General features: G+C 39.9%; 1 protein-coding gene across 1 annotated transcript in view; it reads left to right on the top strand.

The window, feature by feature from the left end:
• Window positions 1-17,740, top strand: part of Dlg2 (discs large MAGUK scaffold protein 2) — a 1,620,445-nt gene that overhangs the window by 9,477 nt on the left and 1,593,228 nt on the right. The window contains exon 2 of the mRNA XM_050154453.1: window positions 10,151-10,282. Within this exon, the coding sequence (XP_050010410.1) occupies window positions 10,151-10,282 (132 nt within the window). The remainder of the gene's footprint in view (window positions 1-10,150; window positions 10,283-17,740) is intronic.

Raw genomic sequence — 17,740 nt, 5'->3', positions numbered from 1 at the left:
ATTGTGAAGCCACTACGTGGCCCGTGAAAATGACCCCTTTAATCTCTTCTCTCCCTTACTGTTTGTAGTTTCTTTTCTTCAACAAATAACACTTGTCCCTTCAGTTTTACAAAATGGGTGGCAGAATTAGTGCGAGAAGCTTGTCCAACGCTGTGCTCCTGTGACGTGTGGCACTCAGGAATGGTGAGCAGGGTCACAGTGCAGCTGAGGCTGCTGGGTGCTCATCTGTGCCATTAGCTGGTTGAAGTTACATGAAGTGAATTGAGAGTTGAAGTTTAAATTCTTCATCCTAAAACATAATTGTGCTAATATTAACTCTGAAGGTTATTATGAGAGTCAAGTACCAAGTTCATATAAAACATGCTCTATAATAGGAAAGAGCTATGCAGATTCTTTCTGTCAGGGTTATGAGGTCAAGGTCCACTCCCATCAGTGACAGGGGCATTTTCTTAATTAGTGGTTGATGTTCCAGAGCCCAGCCCGTTGTTGGTGGTGCCATCCCTGGGTTAGTTCTATGAAAAAGCAGATTGGGAAAGCCATGGAACAAGCCAGGAAACAGCACCCCTCCATGGCCTCTGCATCAGCTCCTGCCTCTGGGTTCCAGCTCTGTTTGAGTTTCTGTCCTGATTTATTTTGATTGTGATCTGTGATATGGAAGTGTAACTCAAGTAAACCCTTCCCTTTGGGAAAGGTGTTTTATCCCAGCAAGTGTAAATCCTGACTAAGACAACCAAGTTTGTTTTCCATAGACTTGTGGCTTCTTGGAGGACTGAGAAGGGTTTTGGGGAATGGACACTCTATTTGGAATCCAAAGCATTAGGATTAAGTTACAACTCTGCTGTTTAGTATCTCTGTGATCTTGGATCTGTGAATTTCAATTTCATGTGAAATTGGCACAATATAACTTGTCAGTGGTGGGGATCAGGTAATGCATTTGAAATCTCTTCTAAATTGTAAAAATGTTGAAAACTTATATAAAAGGTATTCCATTATTCTAAATGCTTTATTCTGAGGCTTTTTTTCATATTACGTTCACTTTAACCTCTATGGTACTCAGAACTTTTTTTTTTTTTTGCCAACGATACCACTCCTGTGGTCTATAATCTGTTTTCAGCTGTGGAAAATGCTGAAAATCTTTTTCTAAAAGATTGCTTTTTAACAGTATTGCTATTCACAGTTTTAATTTTAAATTACCCATCCCGAATTATTTATAACTTTTTGGCAATGCTCTTCTTACACCACAAACAATAGAATTGAACCTTCATTAGCAGACACTTGACCAGCTACAACACCAATTATGTAACATTCAGCCTGTCCATGGGTTGCATACTTTGCAGAAATTTCTCCTGTGGAAAATGGCACTCACTCTCCATTTCTTCTTTTAAGTACCTTCATTCATCCAAATTTTATTTTATTTTTCTGGTACATTCTATTTAGAGAAGAAAATACGAAAATCAAAACCATCATCTGAACAGTTGACGTAACCATTGAAATGGGCATGAATTAAAATGTTCTCTCTTGCATGATCATCAAGACTTCCTATGTTAATTCACCTTCTAAAGATTGTGTGTGACAAGGCCTTGCTCTCATGTCTATCGTTTTGTTCAATTTATAATCATTGCATAGCTGTGTAGTTTTTGGTTACCCTCAAGATCCAACTCCCATAAACCAGGGAAGACTTGCAGGGCAGAACGGGGCTGACATTGAAGTCATTGACACTAAGCAAAAGAAGCACAAGCGGTGACAGCCACCCTGGCTGCAGACACCCAAGCCTAAGTTGTCTAGGAGGCCAATCTGTTCTTCCGCTCCAGCATTTTGAATGTCAGGTTTTTCTTATACTCGGATGAGTGGCAAGAGTTTTGTTGGTTTAGAAAACACTCATCTGTTTTGAGTCAGTAGAATGTTTTCCTTGAAAAACTAACCCATAGACGTTAAATAAACGAAACTCCCTCACTAATCAAATTACATTGCAGATGTGATTATAGGAATGCTATCAATTTGGTTTTGAAAATTGTCCTTTACGAGAACCAACGATGGAAACACCTACAAAAATGCCACAAGGTAACCAGAGAAACAAAGACCAGACAGTCTAGCTTCAAAGTTACAATTCAAGGGGAAAAAAAAGAGTTTCTGATGGCAAGCATTAGAAAATTATAGCTGCTTGCCAAGGGAAAGAGCAGGACTAGGGCTTCAGGTGTTAGAGACAGAGGGTGACTAGGGGACAGTAGGCCACAGAGACATGCAGAGGTATAGTATAACCATGGTAGTAAGCAGTGGGCAGGAACAGGTTAGAAGGAGGCCAGGAAGCCATTATCATTCTTGAGAGATCTCTGCTTTCTTACTGTGAAAACAAAAATGAAAATATTTCCTTCTCCTGGCCCAATATTGTTAACAATGTTCCATGGGCTCAACTCAGATTGGAATGTAAAATAAAAAAAATAGATTGTTTTAAAAAAATAAAAGATAAAAAAGATGTTACACGGTAAACCCTGAGAGCACTTTTAAAGTTCTGAAACAGGCATGGTGGTGTGCTCCTATAATCTCAGCACTTCGGGGCTGAGGTTGAAGGATAGTGAGTTTGAGGTCACCATCAGCTACACGGTCAGATGCTATCTTTTAAAAAAGTTATAGTTCTATACCAGTGTGTTAGTATATACGCTTGTCAGCATCCTTTGTTAATGTATCCTTTTAGAATTAGAGAGCATTCCATATTCACCTGTACATAACAAAAATTATATAGATTAAGTGGGTGCCTGTTATGCTTCAATGTATGTATATATTACATAGCACTTAAATAAGGTGGGGTGCATTTATTTATGCAATCACTTAGTATTTCTTCATGAAAAACCTTTCTTCCAGCTTTGTGAAATGTACAGTACATTATTCTTAGCTGTGGTCACTGTGTTGGGTGGTGACAAGTTTCTTGCTCCTGTGTCACTGCTCCTCGATACTCACTGACCAATATCCCCTCATCCGTCTTTTCTCCTCTTCTCCTGTTCTCTGGAACTGAGCATTCTGTTCTGAATTTCTGTGAGATTGTCCTGGGAGAACGGAGGGTGAGCTCATGAAACACTTCCTTGTCTTCTGTGTCTGGCTTTTGGGCGTAATGACTTTCAGTCCTGTCCATGTAGTCACAGATGAAAGGAGGGCTTCATCCTTTTTATGGAGGGATGGTTTCCATTGGATAGATATGGAGGGACAGTGTGCACTGGAGAGATATGGGGGACAGTGTGCACTGGATAGATATGGGGGACAGTGTGCACTGGATAGATATGGAGGACAGTGTACACTGGATAGATATGGAGGACAGTGTGCATTGGATAGATATGGGGGACAGTGTGCACTGGATAGATATGGAGGACAGTGTGCACTGGATAGATATGGGGGACAGTGTGCATTGGATAGATATGGAGGACAGTGTGCACTGGATAGATATGGAGGGACAGTGTGCACTGGATAGATATGGGGGACAGTGTGCATTGGATAGATAAGGAGGAACAGTGTGCATTGGATAGATATGGAGGGACAGTATCCATTGGATAGATAAGGAGGAACAGTGTGCACTGGATAGATATGGGGGACAGTGTGCACTGGATAGATATGGAGGACAGTGTACACTGGATAGATATGGAGGACAGTGTGCATTGGATAGATATGGGGGACAGTGTGCACTGGATAGATATGGAGGACAGTGTGCACTGGATAGATATGGGGGACAGTGTGCATTGGATAGATATGGAGGACAGTGTGCACTGGATAGATATGGAGGGACAGTGTGCACTGGATAGATATGGGGGACAGTGTGCATTGGATAGATAAGGAGGAACAGTGTGCATTGGATAGATATGGAGGGACAGTATCCATTGGATAGATAAGGAGGAACAGTGTGCATTGCATAGATATGGAGGGACAGTATCCATTGGATAGATAAGCTACATTTCCTTCTTTCGTCCATCAGCCAGCAGACACTTGTGAGGTGCATCACACCCGTCTGTGCTCTGTGCGCCACCATACAATTTGTGAACCGGGCAAGGGGCTGGAGATTGAAACACACAAAGACAAACAGACAGAGACACAGGTCATCCTTGATGCCAAAATGCCCCAAGAATGCTCCCTTTATTGTGTTCAGGGGCAGCTTATGTAGGGATAGCTACACTCCAGCCAAACGCACCAGAAACCACTCTCCTGCCGTCAGGAACTCCCGAGGGTCTCGTGCTCAGAGCAGCTGTAGGCACTCAGATCAGGGGAAAACAAGTTGCTTACAGGAAATTCAGGATCTGGGGGTTCACAGCTTCCAATACACCTGTTGCCTTCTACTGGCTATTGTGAGTAGTGCTGTATTGAACACAGGGGTTTCAGTGTCTCTATGACTTCATTTCTCATGGAAGCATGCCAAGTAGTGAGGTGGTTGGATCATAGGGTAGTTACAGCTTCAGGTTTTTGAGGAAAGTCCATATTGTCTTCTATCCCTCCACGGGTTTGCACTCCCACTAATTGCCTTTTCTCTGCTTCTTTACCAGCACTTGCTGTTTTTAGTCTTCTTGATAAGAGCTCCTCTTACTGGTGCAGTGGTAAATAGATCATTGTGATGCTGATTTGTGTTTTCCCGAGGATTCGTGTGCTACTGAGCATTATCTTAGGTATATGTTGGCCTTTTGCATAACTTCTTTCGAGAAACATACACTTAAGTATATTGCCCATTTTAAAATTTATTATTTGCTATTTTTGTATTGGGTTTTTGAGTTACACATTCTGAATATCAACCTCCTTTCAGGTATATATACTTTGCAAATATTTTCAGTCTGTCGACTCTTTCCTGAATGAAGTGTTTTTATTCTTGTAATTTTATGGTTTTGGTCTTATAAAGTATTTAGTCCATTTTGAGGTTATTTTTTCCATGTTTTAAGAGATAGGGGCCTACAAAGGAATCCCATGGACCCCATAAAGATCACAGACTATTGGTTGTTCTACAGAATGTGATGGTAAGGTCCTATTGATGGGGACAACATGTGCCTATGTCATTGAAACTTCTCACCTAGAAGTTTCACCCCCACTGATTAGCAGACTAGTATTTATGGTGCTAGAAGGTACTCTGAACACTGCCAGAAGAAAAAGGTATTCATCAGTATTACCCAGCTATAAACGCTGTCACCCACAATAGAGACCTGCCTCAAGGCACACTGGTGCGATAGTGGCCCACATGTTATGGGAGTAACCAACCACTTTTTGCTTGGATTAAGTGTCCACTCAGTAAGATAAGACTCATATCCGAAACTGCTGAATGGCCAAGAACCTAAGATTAGATAGAGCATGGGCCTGGGGGGGGGGAAACTATGGCTATTATTCTGCTAAAGCAACACAGCAATAAAATGACTCCTAATGACATATTTTCATACCTGTAGATCATTGCCTTGCTCACCTCTCATCAGAACTCTTTGTAGTATATGGGAATTAACACAGAAATCCTCAAATGAGAGATTGAGAGACTTTGGAACTCCCGATCCTGAATGGATGTCTTCATCAAGCTCCTCCCCTTACTTCTCAATGACCTATGCAGAAGAGGGGGTGGAAAGATTGTAAAAGCCAGCGGGAATGGATGGCTCCAAGGAAGCAGTGTCTTCTGACACAAAGCCTGACGTACATATGAACTCTCAAGGGATGGTGGCAGCACACATCAAACTGGCACAGGTTCAATCCCGACAGGGTCCCAGGGCTTAGAGGGGCAAACAGTCACAGGGTCCTATACCTAATCATGAAGGTTTTTTTTTCCAGTTGATACCTGCTGGCAAAGGCAAAGGCAGTTTCCTTCAGTTGAGAGTCGCTGGGTATATTAGCCATACTCCAGGGTACACTCCATGCCTAAGATTAGTTGACCAATACAAAACAAGTTCTGTGTCCTTTGTTTGTTTTTGAGGGGATGGAGCTTTTGTTTTTAGCACTTTTTATTGTTTTTGTAGGTTTTTTCTTTTTTCTTTCATTGGCGGGGGGTGGGGGATCCAATAAAGTTGGGTGGATAGAATGGTGGGAAGAATCTGGGAGAAGTTCATTATCAAAATGATCATGAATATGGTCAAAATATATTGCATGGAGACTAATCAGCACACATACGCACACTCCTCCCAAAGAAATAGGGGTCTAGTTTCCTTCTGCATGTGGGCACTCAATTTACCACCATTTATTGAAAAGATCGCCCTTTCTTTGGTGTGTATTATTAGCAATTTTGTTTCAGATTAGCTGGCTATAGATTCACATGTTTTCTTAATTTCAAGATTGCCTTTTTAGTTTATAATATTGGTCTATGCAGCTGTGTTTGACACCACACTGCTTTGATCACTATAGCTTTGCAGTATGTTTTGAAGTTAGATAGTATAATACCTCTACTTCCTCACTCCCACCCCTAGTTTATTGTTTCTAGAAGTACCTTTGGCTGCCTTTTAAATTTTGCAATTTTGTATAATTTGAGAATTGCATCTGAAAGTATGCTCTGTCCTATCTGGTCCTCTGGACCAGTTTCTGTCCCACCCATTGGTCCCCACAGCCACTTATGAAAGGCTAATATTAAATGTAATTGTTTGGCTGATGGTTTGGGCTATTAGTGCCTAGATCTCTCTCTTATAAATTAACCCATTTCCAATAGTATGTATATTGCTACATGGTTGTGGCATTATCTTAGGTGTTCTGGCATCCTGTCTATGGTCAGCTTGCTAGCATTTCTGTTGAGCCTGCTTTCTTTTTCTATCTCTACTTGGATTTCCCCTTGCTATATTCTATCCTGCCATAGGCTAAAGCAGGTTCTTCATTAACCAATGGGAGAAATACATATTCACAGTGTATAGAAGGACATCCCACATCAAATAATTGCTGCCTGAATTTTGATATGTGAAAAATGTCACTAGTTTTTTTTATAGCGATCATATTGAATCTGTACATCTCAATGGGTTATAGGAACAATTGTACAATGCTAATTCTTTCAATCCATGAGTGCTGGCTATCTTTTAAGTTTTTCTGTTCTCTTCCATATTCTGATTAGTGTTTTCTAATTTTCATTATGGAAACCTTTCTTATCTTTGTGTGATAGCTAATGTTGGCTGTCAAATTGACATACTCAGGGAAAGTAACCTCAGTGGAAGACTTACCTCCATCAGGGGCCATGTCTGTGGGACATTTTCTTTAATGCTAATTGATGTGGGCCCAGACCACTGTGGGTAGTATCATCTCTAGGCAGGCGGGCCTGGGCTGTGTAAGAAAGGTAGTGGAACTGAGAACATGCTGGTAGGTATTCAGCAGTGTTCTGTTCCTCCATTTTGCTTTAAACTCCTCTTTTGAGTTTCTGCCTTGGCTTTTCCTCATGATGATCTGTAACTGGTAAGCTAAACCAATCCTCTCCTACAAAAGTTTTTTATTTTGTAATTGTGTTTATCACAGTAACAGAAACCAAGGCAGAGCACTTTGATTGGGTTTGTTCCTAGATTCCTTGTTTTTCATTTCTATGTTTTGGTATCCTGTATCTCCGTTTTCATTTGTTTCAAGAAAATTTACATTTCTTTATTGATTTATTTCTTGCTTCATTGGTTGTTCAAAATTAAGTTGTTAAATTTCCATGCATTGGTATAGTTTCCAAAGGTTTTTCTCCTTACTGGACTCTTAATTGCATGTGTTCAAAGGATAAAGCATAATTTTACTTTATAAAAAATTTGTGAGACTTACCTTGTGGCTTGTCATATGATCTGTCCTGAGAATTGTTCCATACGCTGATGAGAAAAATGTCAACAGAAGATATTGGAAGTCATTTTGTATAGATACCTGTTAGGTTGATTTGTTCTTGGGTCTAATTCAACTCTGGCATTACTTTGTTGACTTTTCTTTCTGGATAATCTCTTCACTGCTGAAGAGAGGTGTTAAGTCCCCAGCTATTATGATATTGGAGTTGAGTGCTTCTCTTGACTCTGGTAATATTTGCTGTCTATATTTGCGTGCTCTAATGCTGAGTAAACATACTGTATTTTGAACTATTTCCTCCTTTTGAATCATGATGGCCTGGCTGGCTTGGAAATAACTCACAGGCCTCCACCTGCCTCTGCCTCTAGGTGGTGGGATTAAAGGTGTGCACCACCCTTCCTGGCCTGACTTTTGACTTTCTTATGTTGAGTATTTGTGTCTTCTAGGATCGAGAAGTTTTGTGTTATTATTTCTTCTAATGTACTTTCTAACCCCTGTGGTATCCACACGTCCTTCCTGAGCTCCCAGGAGCCAGAGTATCTGCACCTTTCATGCCTGTCTTACGCTTCTTTGGGCTTTCTTCACTCTCCAGTCCATTTTCATCCTCCATTTGTGAGTCTTCAGACTCACTGTTTTTATGAAATTTAAAATATCTCCCCTCCTTTCTCCTACCTTCCTTCCTCCTCCTCCCTCCTCCCCCTCCTCTTTCTCCCCTTTTTCTTCCTTTCTATGTGTATGTGCCCATGCACATTCGTGGTGCCCAGAGGACAACTTGTAGGAGTTGCTTCTCTCCTTCCGCCATGTAGGTCTGGGGATTGAACTCAGGTTGTTAGGCTTGGCGGCAGACACTTTGTCACGATCTTCTCACTGGCCTTGGTTGTTTCTTCTGTCCCATTTAGGCTTCTGTTGATGTCTTCTTTCACATTTCTAAAAAAAAAATTCTTTAGTGTATTTTTGTCTCAATATTTATGTTTATATTGCTTTTATCTCTAAGTTTCTCTTAGACTATTTCAACATTTCTCTTTTTTGTCTTCAATTTCATTGACTTTTCTTAAAGGTACTGTCATGAATATGCTGTCTCAGAATTCTCCCGTAGTGAGTACTGCCTGGTCTGTTTCTGGCACCTTATTTTGAATGTTTTGTTGGGTGATGGTTTCCTGAAGGTTCCTGAAGCTCATTGGCATAGATATCATGTTGGCATAAGAGGATGAGCTGTTTAGTCTAGTCCTCCTCCTGTGAATCTCCAGACATTCTAAATAGGGGTTGCTTATTTTCTCGGAGTCTATAGTCACCTCCACTATTGCAGCACTGGATGGTGTCCAATTTGAAATTTGCTAGGAAGTTACCATTGGCAATGTTGCCATTTCAGTCTAGAGGGCAATCGGCCCCAAGTTTGTGTCTAAGACACCATTGTCATATTCTTACTCTTTACAATGCTAGGGAGAATTAAGCCTTGAGCTAGGCATGCATTCTGCTACTGAGCCATATCCTCAATCCGTGGTATATTGAGGCAGGATTTTGCAGTGAAGCTCAGGTTAGCTTATGTTTTCCATCCTCTGTCCTCCTCTCTTTGCTTCTTGAGGGCCGAGATTACAGGGTTGTGTCACTGTACCGGTCTTTAAGTGTACTCTGTCCTCACAAGAGTCTCTCTTGGGGCCAGGGTAGGACTGGGTTCCTCATTTGCACTTACTGCGGCCTTGCACTGCTGATTCTATCTGGTTTTGGGCAGAGTCACTGTAGATGGGTCAGTCTCTGGGTCCTAGGTTACACCTGTAGCCACCACTGTCGTTGAGCCATATTATATCCCGAGCCCACAGTCCACCAAGAGCAATCTAAAAGTGGGCAGAACTAAGGCACACACTGTTAGTAGCTTCCACCTGGTGTCTTGGTGGCCCAACACCACTACAACAATCACAGGTGATAGCCCTTTCAATGGAGCACTGTTTCTGGGGCGAGGCAATGGTAGTACAGGGAGTAGTGAAATTGTGTGTGTGTGTGTGTGTGTGTGTGTGTGTGTAGAGGGAAGTGGGCAGGGAAAGTAAGTATGATTTGGGCACTGTGTGCATTCAAAAGGCATGGAAATGGAAAATAAGGCAGAAATTGTGGGCTGTAAGTTCACAGATCAGAAAGGATGCTTAATGTTATTTTAGGCAGTCATCAATTTAAATGGAGTCGCATTTACTATGTGAACATCTAGCCAGCAGCAGATTTTTGGTTCGTGTTGTTGCACAGTTGCAGATTCTTTGGGAAGACAAGACTGTAAGGAAACCGCGCTGCATGCAGCTATCCATTTCACTGGGCAGTTCTGGAGTAGTGATCACTCGCTGAGTTATTTCTGTCACGAAATCAGGAGCACAGCTATAGCATAGACGAGTTTGATCAATGGCTTCTCTGGGACCACATGGTAGACTTTAAAAATTGTGTCTTTCAGATACTGACCGAGCATTGTCGTTACTGGAAGACTACTGCAAAAAATTGAGAAAACCCGAGGAGCAGCTGTTGAAAAATGCTGTCCAAAGGGTAATGAGTGTTTTTAAGAGCAGCTTATTTCAAGCCTTGCTGGGTATGTATTACAAAAATTACTTACAGTCTCAATCGCCAGAATCAGGCTAAATTGCTTGAATAATGTCCTAGATAGCTAAGTTTCACACACACACACACAAAATCTGTGATAATTTTCCTTATTACTCAAAGGGCAGATCCTCCTCCCCTTATTCTTACTTAAAAGACAATTGTAAAATGTAAATGAGGGATAGATTATTGAAAAATATCAATATTGAAGGACTATTTTGTGTGGGAAGAAAAATGTACCTAGGTAAGAACCTGAGTTTGCCGCAGAGTTGGGTACAGCACCAAATGTGTGACTCCGTGCTCACAGTGAGTCTGCTGGCCTTCTCAGAGCAAAGTGAAAGGGAAACCCTTAGTCTCTTTTGCTTCTTCTAGGAAAATTTAGATCCAGAGTTGAAAGGGTTACTGATGAAAACTCAGTGCTCTTCAATCTGTCATGAACATGATTAGATAATCTTATCGTTCTCCTTAACGATTATGAAGAAAGTCAAGGCTGTGGTTTATTAATAGATGGTTTTATATATCTTTTTTATTTTTGGCTTTATATATCTTTCACATTTATTCACATATCTTTAAATTGACCATTTTTAAAAAAAAGTAACAAGGAAAATCAATCAATCAATCAATATTTCTCTCAAAAACAAACTGAACATTAAAACAGCTCCATTAGACAGAAGACTTTATTTTCTTCTTATTTGTTTTCTTGCTTGAGTAACTGAGCTCAACACTTGCATGTGCTAAGCAAGAGCATAATACATTTAAAAGAAATGTGTGTGTCAGCTAGACCTTTCGTCACATTTAAATGCTAGCATGTATTGAAAGAAGATCTAACTACAAGAGCCTGTGAAGCTTGGTGTTAAAATAGTTTCTGTTTTATTAATATGTTATTTATGTTTAACCATGAATATACTGAATGACAAAACCCCTACGTTTATAGTTTCATTATAATTTAAAATATTAAGTTTTAAAGAGTTGAAAATCAATTTATTGACTATAAATAGAAGTTAAAAAGCTTCATAAAAGGGGCTGGAGAGATGGCTCAGAGGTTAAGAGCACTGACTGCTCTTCCAGAGGTCCTGAGTTCAATTCCCAGCAACCACATGGTGGCTCACAACCATCTGGAATGAGGCCTGGTGCCCTCTTCTGGCCTGCAGACATACACACAGACAGAATATTGTATACATAATAAATAAATAAATATTTAAAAAAAAAAGCTTCATAAAATTATCTTACCTGTGGGAAAAATAATTCCTTTCATCTATTGTGGCTGGCAAGGATTAATGCAGAAGTGAATGTAATCATCTCAGCTAGTATTGAATAAAAGCAGCTCTAAACGGAGCCTCACAGAATTTAAATAAACAGAGCCATTAGAGAATAGTATTTACAGAGCATTTTAAACCTCTGGATTCTGAATTAAGTATTAATAGTATCATTTAGTTGATGATTCATAAAGGCCATTAACCAAATGGCAGTGCATCTAAATTCATTCAGATGAATGTTTAGTTGAGACTGGCTGTCTCTGGGGAGCTTGAGCTTTTGGGGACTGGCTTCGGAATAATACCGTCAGGTGGCTTAGATAAGCCTGCATGTTTAGAACATGCCATCATTTGGTAGCACCATTACTTGGATGAGTGACTAACAACTGCATTCCCCATTATTTTAAGTGAGCGGTAAATATCTTGGCTGAGAGCCTATACTGTGGCTTGACTTTCTCTAATAAATGCTGTTATGTAATAATCGGCACACCGTGCTACTCTGGCTGGCCCTTTCATGTCAGTTGGGGTTAACTCTAAATACATATGGGCATTATACAGCAGACACAATTTTCTGTTGAATTTTATGTGGAAGTATTGATCATTAACTTATTATTGCAAACTGTCTCACTGTGCGTTTTCTATAATGTGTCCTGAAGAGGATTCGGATCTTTATAAAAACATAGATAGGCAGCCATTGATAAGTAAGATATTGGTTTACTGTCTATAGCTTGATTTTCCCTCCTACCCTGCACCCCTTTTTGTTAGAAATAATGTAAGATTGTGCCTTTACCAATTGGTCTGATATTTGTAGAGCCAGTTCATTGCAATAATTCCTTGAGTAAATCCTAGCTACCTTCACAAACAGACTCATAATGCCAAAAGCCGCACCAACAGTTAATGGAATGAAACATTTTCCTGAGGACGCTGCTGCTATAGTTACACGTGACCAGGGAACCAAACCCTTTCTGAGCACACGAAAAAGTCATTCTAGATGGCGGTGGGTGGTCCTTGGACTTCCCACAGGGCAGGGAACCCTGATTGCTCTTTGGGCTGACGAGGGAGGGGGACTTGATTGGGGGAGAGGGAAAGGGGAGGCGGCGGTGGGGAAGAGACAGAAATCTTTAATAAATAAATAAAAAAGAAATAATTACTTTTGTAGTCCTTCATCACTTGCTCTACAGTATCCCCCGCAAAGCATTAATAATGTTTTTCTAATTCTTAAACCATAATTTTATCTGATTGTGAAGATAATACACATTTTAGAATGTTTTCTTTTGAGTAACTAAAGAATCTAAAATCCGCTGGTAAGACGGGCTTTTCGTGCTGGTAAACAGCAGGGCCCACCTGGAGCATGGTACACGGTTGATGGCCTCTCTTACGTCTCCAGTTCCTTTGTTATTTACTTTGATTCCTCATTATCAGTAGCTCATGGTGGAATAAAGTACTTCAGATGTTAGCAGTGATCATTCGCTAACAAGCAAGAACATGGCATATTTACATATGATACACACATGTTTTGCATTTATATACATAACTCAGATGTTCTTATATTTTTCGAGGAAGTATTCTTAATATTTTGATAGAAAAATAAGTAGCCAACGATAAGCACTTATTTTCCACTAAACACCTCCACTCCATCCTTTGTTTATCTACTTAGTTACATGCAGTGCTTGGGAGAAGCACAGTAGCCTACCTATACCTGTCACTCCCAAGCACAATGCGTTTGGAGGACACTTTCATTGTTTGTGTATGCGGGTTCCTGTGGTTAAACATCTACAAAGAGGAATTTATAAAACTTAATCTTGAAAAGACTTCACGTGTGTTTAAATTGTAAATGTACTTGCTGACGATCTCTCCAATGATATGGTTTCAATAGAAGAAAGATACTGAATTTTAGTAGATTGGAAGTCAGTTTATAGCGACTATGCTAGAAACTATGTTTTAGATGTTAGGCTTAGGGTGACATCTTGTGGTCTGATCAGAAAAACGTTGTCCAACGGATGATCACAGTTTTACAGTTTCCAGAGTTTAAATGTAAGTTTGTAAACATTAATATTAATAAATGTTTAATAATTTTTATTTATAATCATAAACAATTATTTAAAAATACTTATGTGCTAGACATTGTTCTCAGCAAAATGATGTAGTAGTGAAATGTATGGGACAGTGTTTACTTTTATGGAAAAATGAAGAAAATGCAGTAGGGAACAGAGACATTCTATAAACAATTATTTAATTATTAAATTATAATGGTGTTATGAGCAGAAATCAAAATATATGAGTTTTTGCCACCTTTTTAAGTTTAAAAAAATCTCTGTAATTTCCTATTGTACCAATTCTTTTAATTAAATTTTTTGTTTGTTTGTGTGTGTGTGTGTGTGTGTGTGTGTGTGTGTGTGTGTGGTGTGTGCACATGGGGATGCTGGAGGAAGATTTTGAATGTTCTGCTATGTAACTCTGATTATTCCCTTGAAGTAAGGTCTCTCACAGAATTGGGAACTATGTTGGCAGTGGCAAATCCAGAAATGCTCCTGTCACTGCCCTTAAAATATTGGGGTTACATATTCACACAGCCATGCCTGGAATTTTATGTGGGTACTTGGGATTTGAACTCAGGTCCTTAAGCTTGTGCAGCCCGTGCTATTACCCGGGAGCCATATTTTCAGCACCACATTATACCAATTCTAATGTAAGATTATTTTAAAAAGGCCCATTTAAAGCATGTCATGGCTATAACTATGAATAATTGTATATATTTTTGTCACCTGATTATAAGGAAATTAAGAATTTTCTTCTAGATTATAACGGATGCAAAAGATTGTACAATAATGCGAATTTGGAATAGCCTGGCTCTCGTCTTTCAAAATAGGTCTCACACTACGACTCTTGTATCAGCAGCACCAATGACCCATCAGCTTGTGTAGCTTTGTGTCCCACCTCAGAAAGCTGCTGCCGAATCAGACTCTGGAGCTGGGGCTCGGCAAATAGTGTCTAAATAACTCTTTGGGGTGATTCTGAGTCATGTGTTCTAGCCACTTAGGGAAACTCACATGATGTTTGAATATTACTCATGAACTTGGGAGAGAATGGTACTTCTTCATTCTTACATCTTGTAAAGATCCGATTTAATCTTTAAGGAGACGAAAGATCTTTAAAGCGTCTGAAGTTCTTTGAGGATCCATACACTTACAAATACTGTAGACTCAAATTTCCCTTTAAAATAAGCTGTGTATCTGAAATATTTAAGTGCCCCCCTTTGAATATTTAATTCTAGTTCCTACCTGTGTTGCTGTGAATAGAGAACAGCAAAGTTACATGGAGATGCTGTCGTTAGATCGTGTGCAATTGCCACACTCACTAGTAATATTTGCTTATCCTCCAGGGAAGCAAAACATTACGTATTACATTTTTCATTACACTTAGTGGTTTGTGTGTGTGTGTGCATGCGCACGTGTGTGTGTACATGCAGACATGTGAGTGTGCATGTGCCCTGGCACGTATTCTCTGGCAAACATGTGGAAAAGAGAGGACAACTGTGGGTTGGACCTACATGGTTCAATTCAGGTTGCGAGGCTCCATGCAAGGGCTAAGTCATCTCACCTCCCTCTCCAATACATATTTATTGGCTGACGTAGTGAATACCAAATTCTTGGTTACTAAAGTCTATCACGGCTCTTTACAACTCATCTAAATAAATTGATCAGGGATATCCCAGTCGTTATGATTTGAGCAGTAATATTTCACAATGTATCTGTGAAGTTTCACTTGGTTACATAGACTTGTGGAGATGGATTCTAGGAAGTCCAAATCTAGGGCCTCAAAGAGAAATTGTCCTTTAAAGTCAAAGTAACATTAATGCACGTGCACAAATGTCAAGTCAGTATGTGTTTGATAATTAGACTCCAGGGGCTGGACCCAAGTGCTGTAGGAGTTCAGAGAAGCCTGGGATAACTGTGGAGTGATGCTGCAGAGGGATGCTTTTATATAATTCGGAGTATTGTCTCTGGAAGGCCTTGAGCTGGAAGAGAGGCCAGAGAAAGGTATTTTTCTCATCTCTTCCCTCATTCATTTACAAGACATTATTGGCGAACTGTGCCAGGTGCTATTACACGTACTTTGGAGATGCAAACTAGATAAAATTGTATAGACAGTTTATAATTACAATTCCAGTAAGTAATACAGAGGAGAAGTGGAGGCTTCTGTGAGTTTCCCGGGGAAGTGATCTTTGAAGTGCTGAAAATTATACAAAAGAATTGGAGGTTCTTGGGAAAGTGCGTCTGACTGGAAGATATATTTTACACCTTTAAAATGTCCTTTCTAAGTTGGGTAGGGAGTCTCACTGGACCCGAGTCTTTAAATTAGTAAATCAAGAATGTGAAGCATAAAGCATGACTCAGGCAATTGTTCTAATTCCCTTTGTTAAACAGTCACAGTCTGGGCGAGATTCATTGAGAGTCTCATGCTTGGAAAGATGAAACATTTCCTGTTTGACACTTTGGGTCAAATACCATCAAGAGGTTTCAACTCCATTCTTGGCTCTTTGTGTATTACTGCAAGATTTATGTCACCAGATGGCACCATTTAACTAAAGTTATGTGCTTGGGCTGCGTATAACGTGGTTGCTGCTAAATGAAGAATGTTTGGGTTTGTGCTATAGCTGAAACCGGAATAAGTAATTTACTTTGATGGCACCTGAGACTTCTCTACAAAGATAGACAATCTGATCTGTTGTCTTTCTGGAAGCATGACCGAATCTGGTGATTTCTTCTTGGTCTGTAGTGGAAGAAAATTTGGAGCTGATCCCCGCCACCAGTATGTGGCAGCTGGCAGAAAGAACACTACAGGTTTTACCGATTTAGGTTTTCCTATAGCCAGTATGCTCATTTTACTAATATTATACCAACAAATAGGGTTGCTGAGTATTTTTAGGGACTTTATGCATATAATAGACAGACAATTTTTTAGATTATTTTTAGAAATAAGTCCTTTAAGATGACCACAATTGGCATGGCAACAGTTGCTAAAGGCTGTCAACAGAGATATATTCTTTTGAGTTACATAACAAAGCAGTGTAATGTAGACAATATGTTAGTATATACAGTCGTCCTAAGAAAAGAGAGTTTGCCACGTGGTTAAACACTTCTCTAGTCTTTTCCTTACTTTGAAGCAGGTGCCACCCATCTTCCCTCCTCACATTGCTGTAGAATGTGCTCAGAGTTTCAATGTAGCACTTCCTGTGTGGTACAATTGCTCACTGAAATGTGAGCTTCTTTAAGGCAGGAGCTGGGCTGCTTCTAATTCAGTTGGCGTGTGGCATGGAAGAACACATTAAACTCCTTTCGTGTGAACAAATGTGTCTCAACTCCTGCTCCCTAAGGCACTATGTTAGTTCCTAGGGATTTGATGACAAGGATATGGGCCTTGTTTCCGTGGAGCTCATGGTCCTATTTGGGCTGACGAGGGAGGGGGACTTGGTTGGGGGAGGGGGAGGGAAAGGGGAGGCGGCGGTGGGGAAGAAACAGAAATCTTTATTAAATAAATAAATAAATAAAAAAGGTGACACATGCCTTGAAGCAATGACTACTCTAAAATAATTGTTTGAAGGAAACATAAAACCACGAGGGGTTTCTTTTCCAACTCATTAAGTTCATATTATTCCATATTAAAAATGTTCAGAAGTGGGGCTGGTGAGATGTTTCAGAAGCGTGCTTCTTGCTCTTCCAGAGGACCTGAGTTTTGTTCTCAGTATCCACCATGTCATGTAGTTCACAACTGTCTGCAATTTTTAACTCTTGGGGAATCTGACACCGCTTGTCTCCCTGTGTTCATGTGCACATATTCTCTCCAGACACATGATTAAAACGATAGAGATAAATATAAAAAATGTTTGGAGTCAGAAGCTTAAGTAAATAGAGCTTTATTTTTATTACATAAGAAATCAAAGCTACAAGAACTTTTGTCAACGTTTCTGCAATTATTCTCGTGTTTTTGCCATTGTTTTGTGTGGTCAAACATGGCTCTTTTGCCATTCCAGATCCCACATTTGAGACAAGAAAGGGATGAGGAGAAGGGGAAAAGAACACCCACAATAATTTTCTCTCTACTAGAAAAGCAGAGTATCCACTACCTACATCATGCTACTTTGTCAACACATTTTGTTTAAGATATTAGATCCACCAGAACCGGGTCACCTGGTC

This window comes from Alexandromys fortis, unplaced genomic scaffold (genome assembly GCF_014885135.2).
Source record: "Alexandromys fortis isolate MF-2015 unplaced genomic scaffold, M_Fortis_MF-2015_v1.1 scaffold_77, whole genome shotgun sequence".
Classification (NCBI taxonomy): domain Eukaryota; kingdom Metazoa; phylum Chordata; class Mammalia; order Rodentia; family Cricetidae; genus Alexandromys; species Alexandromys fortis.
This window is presented reverse-complemented; position numbering and strand designations above follow the sequence as displayed.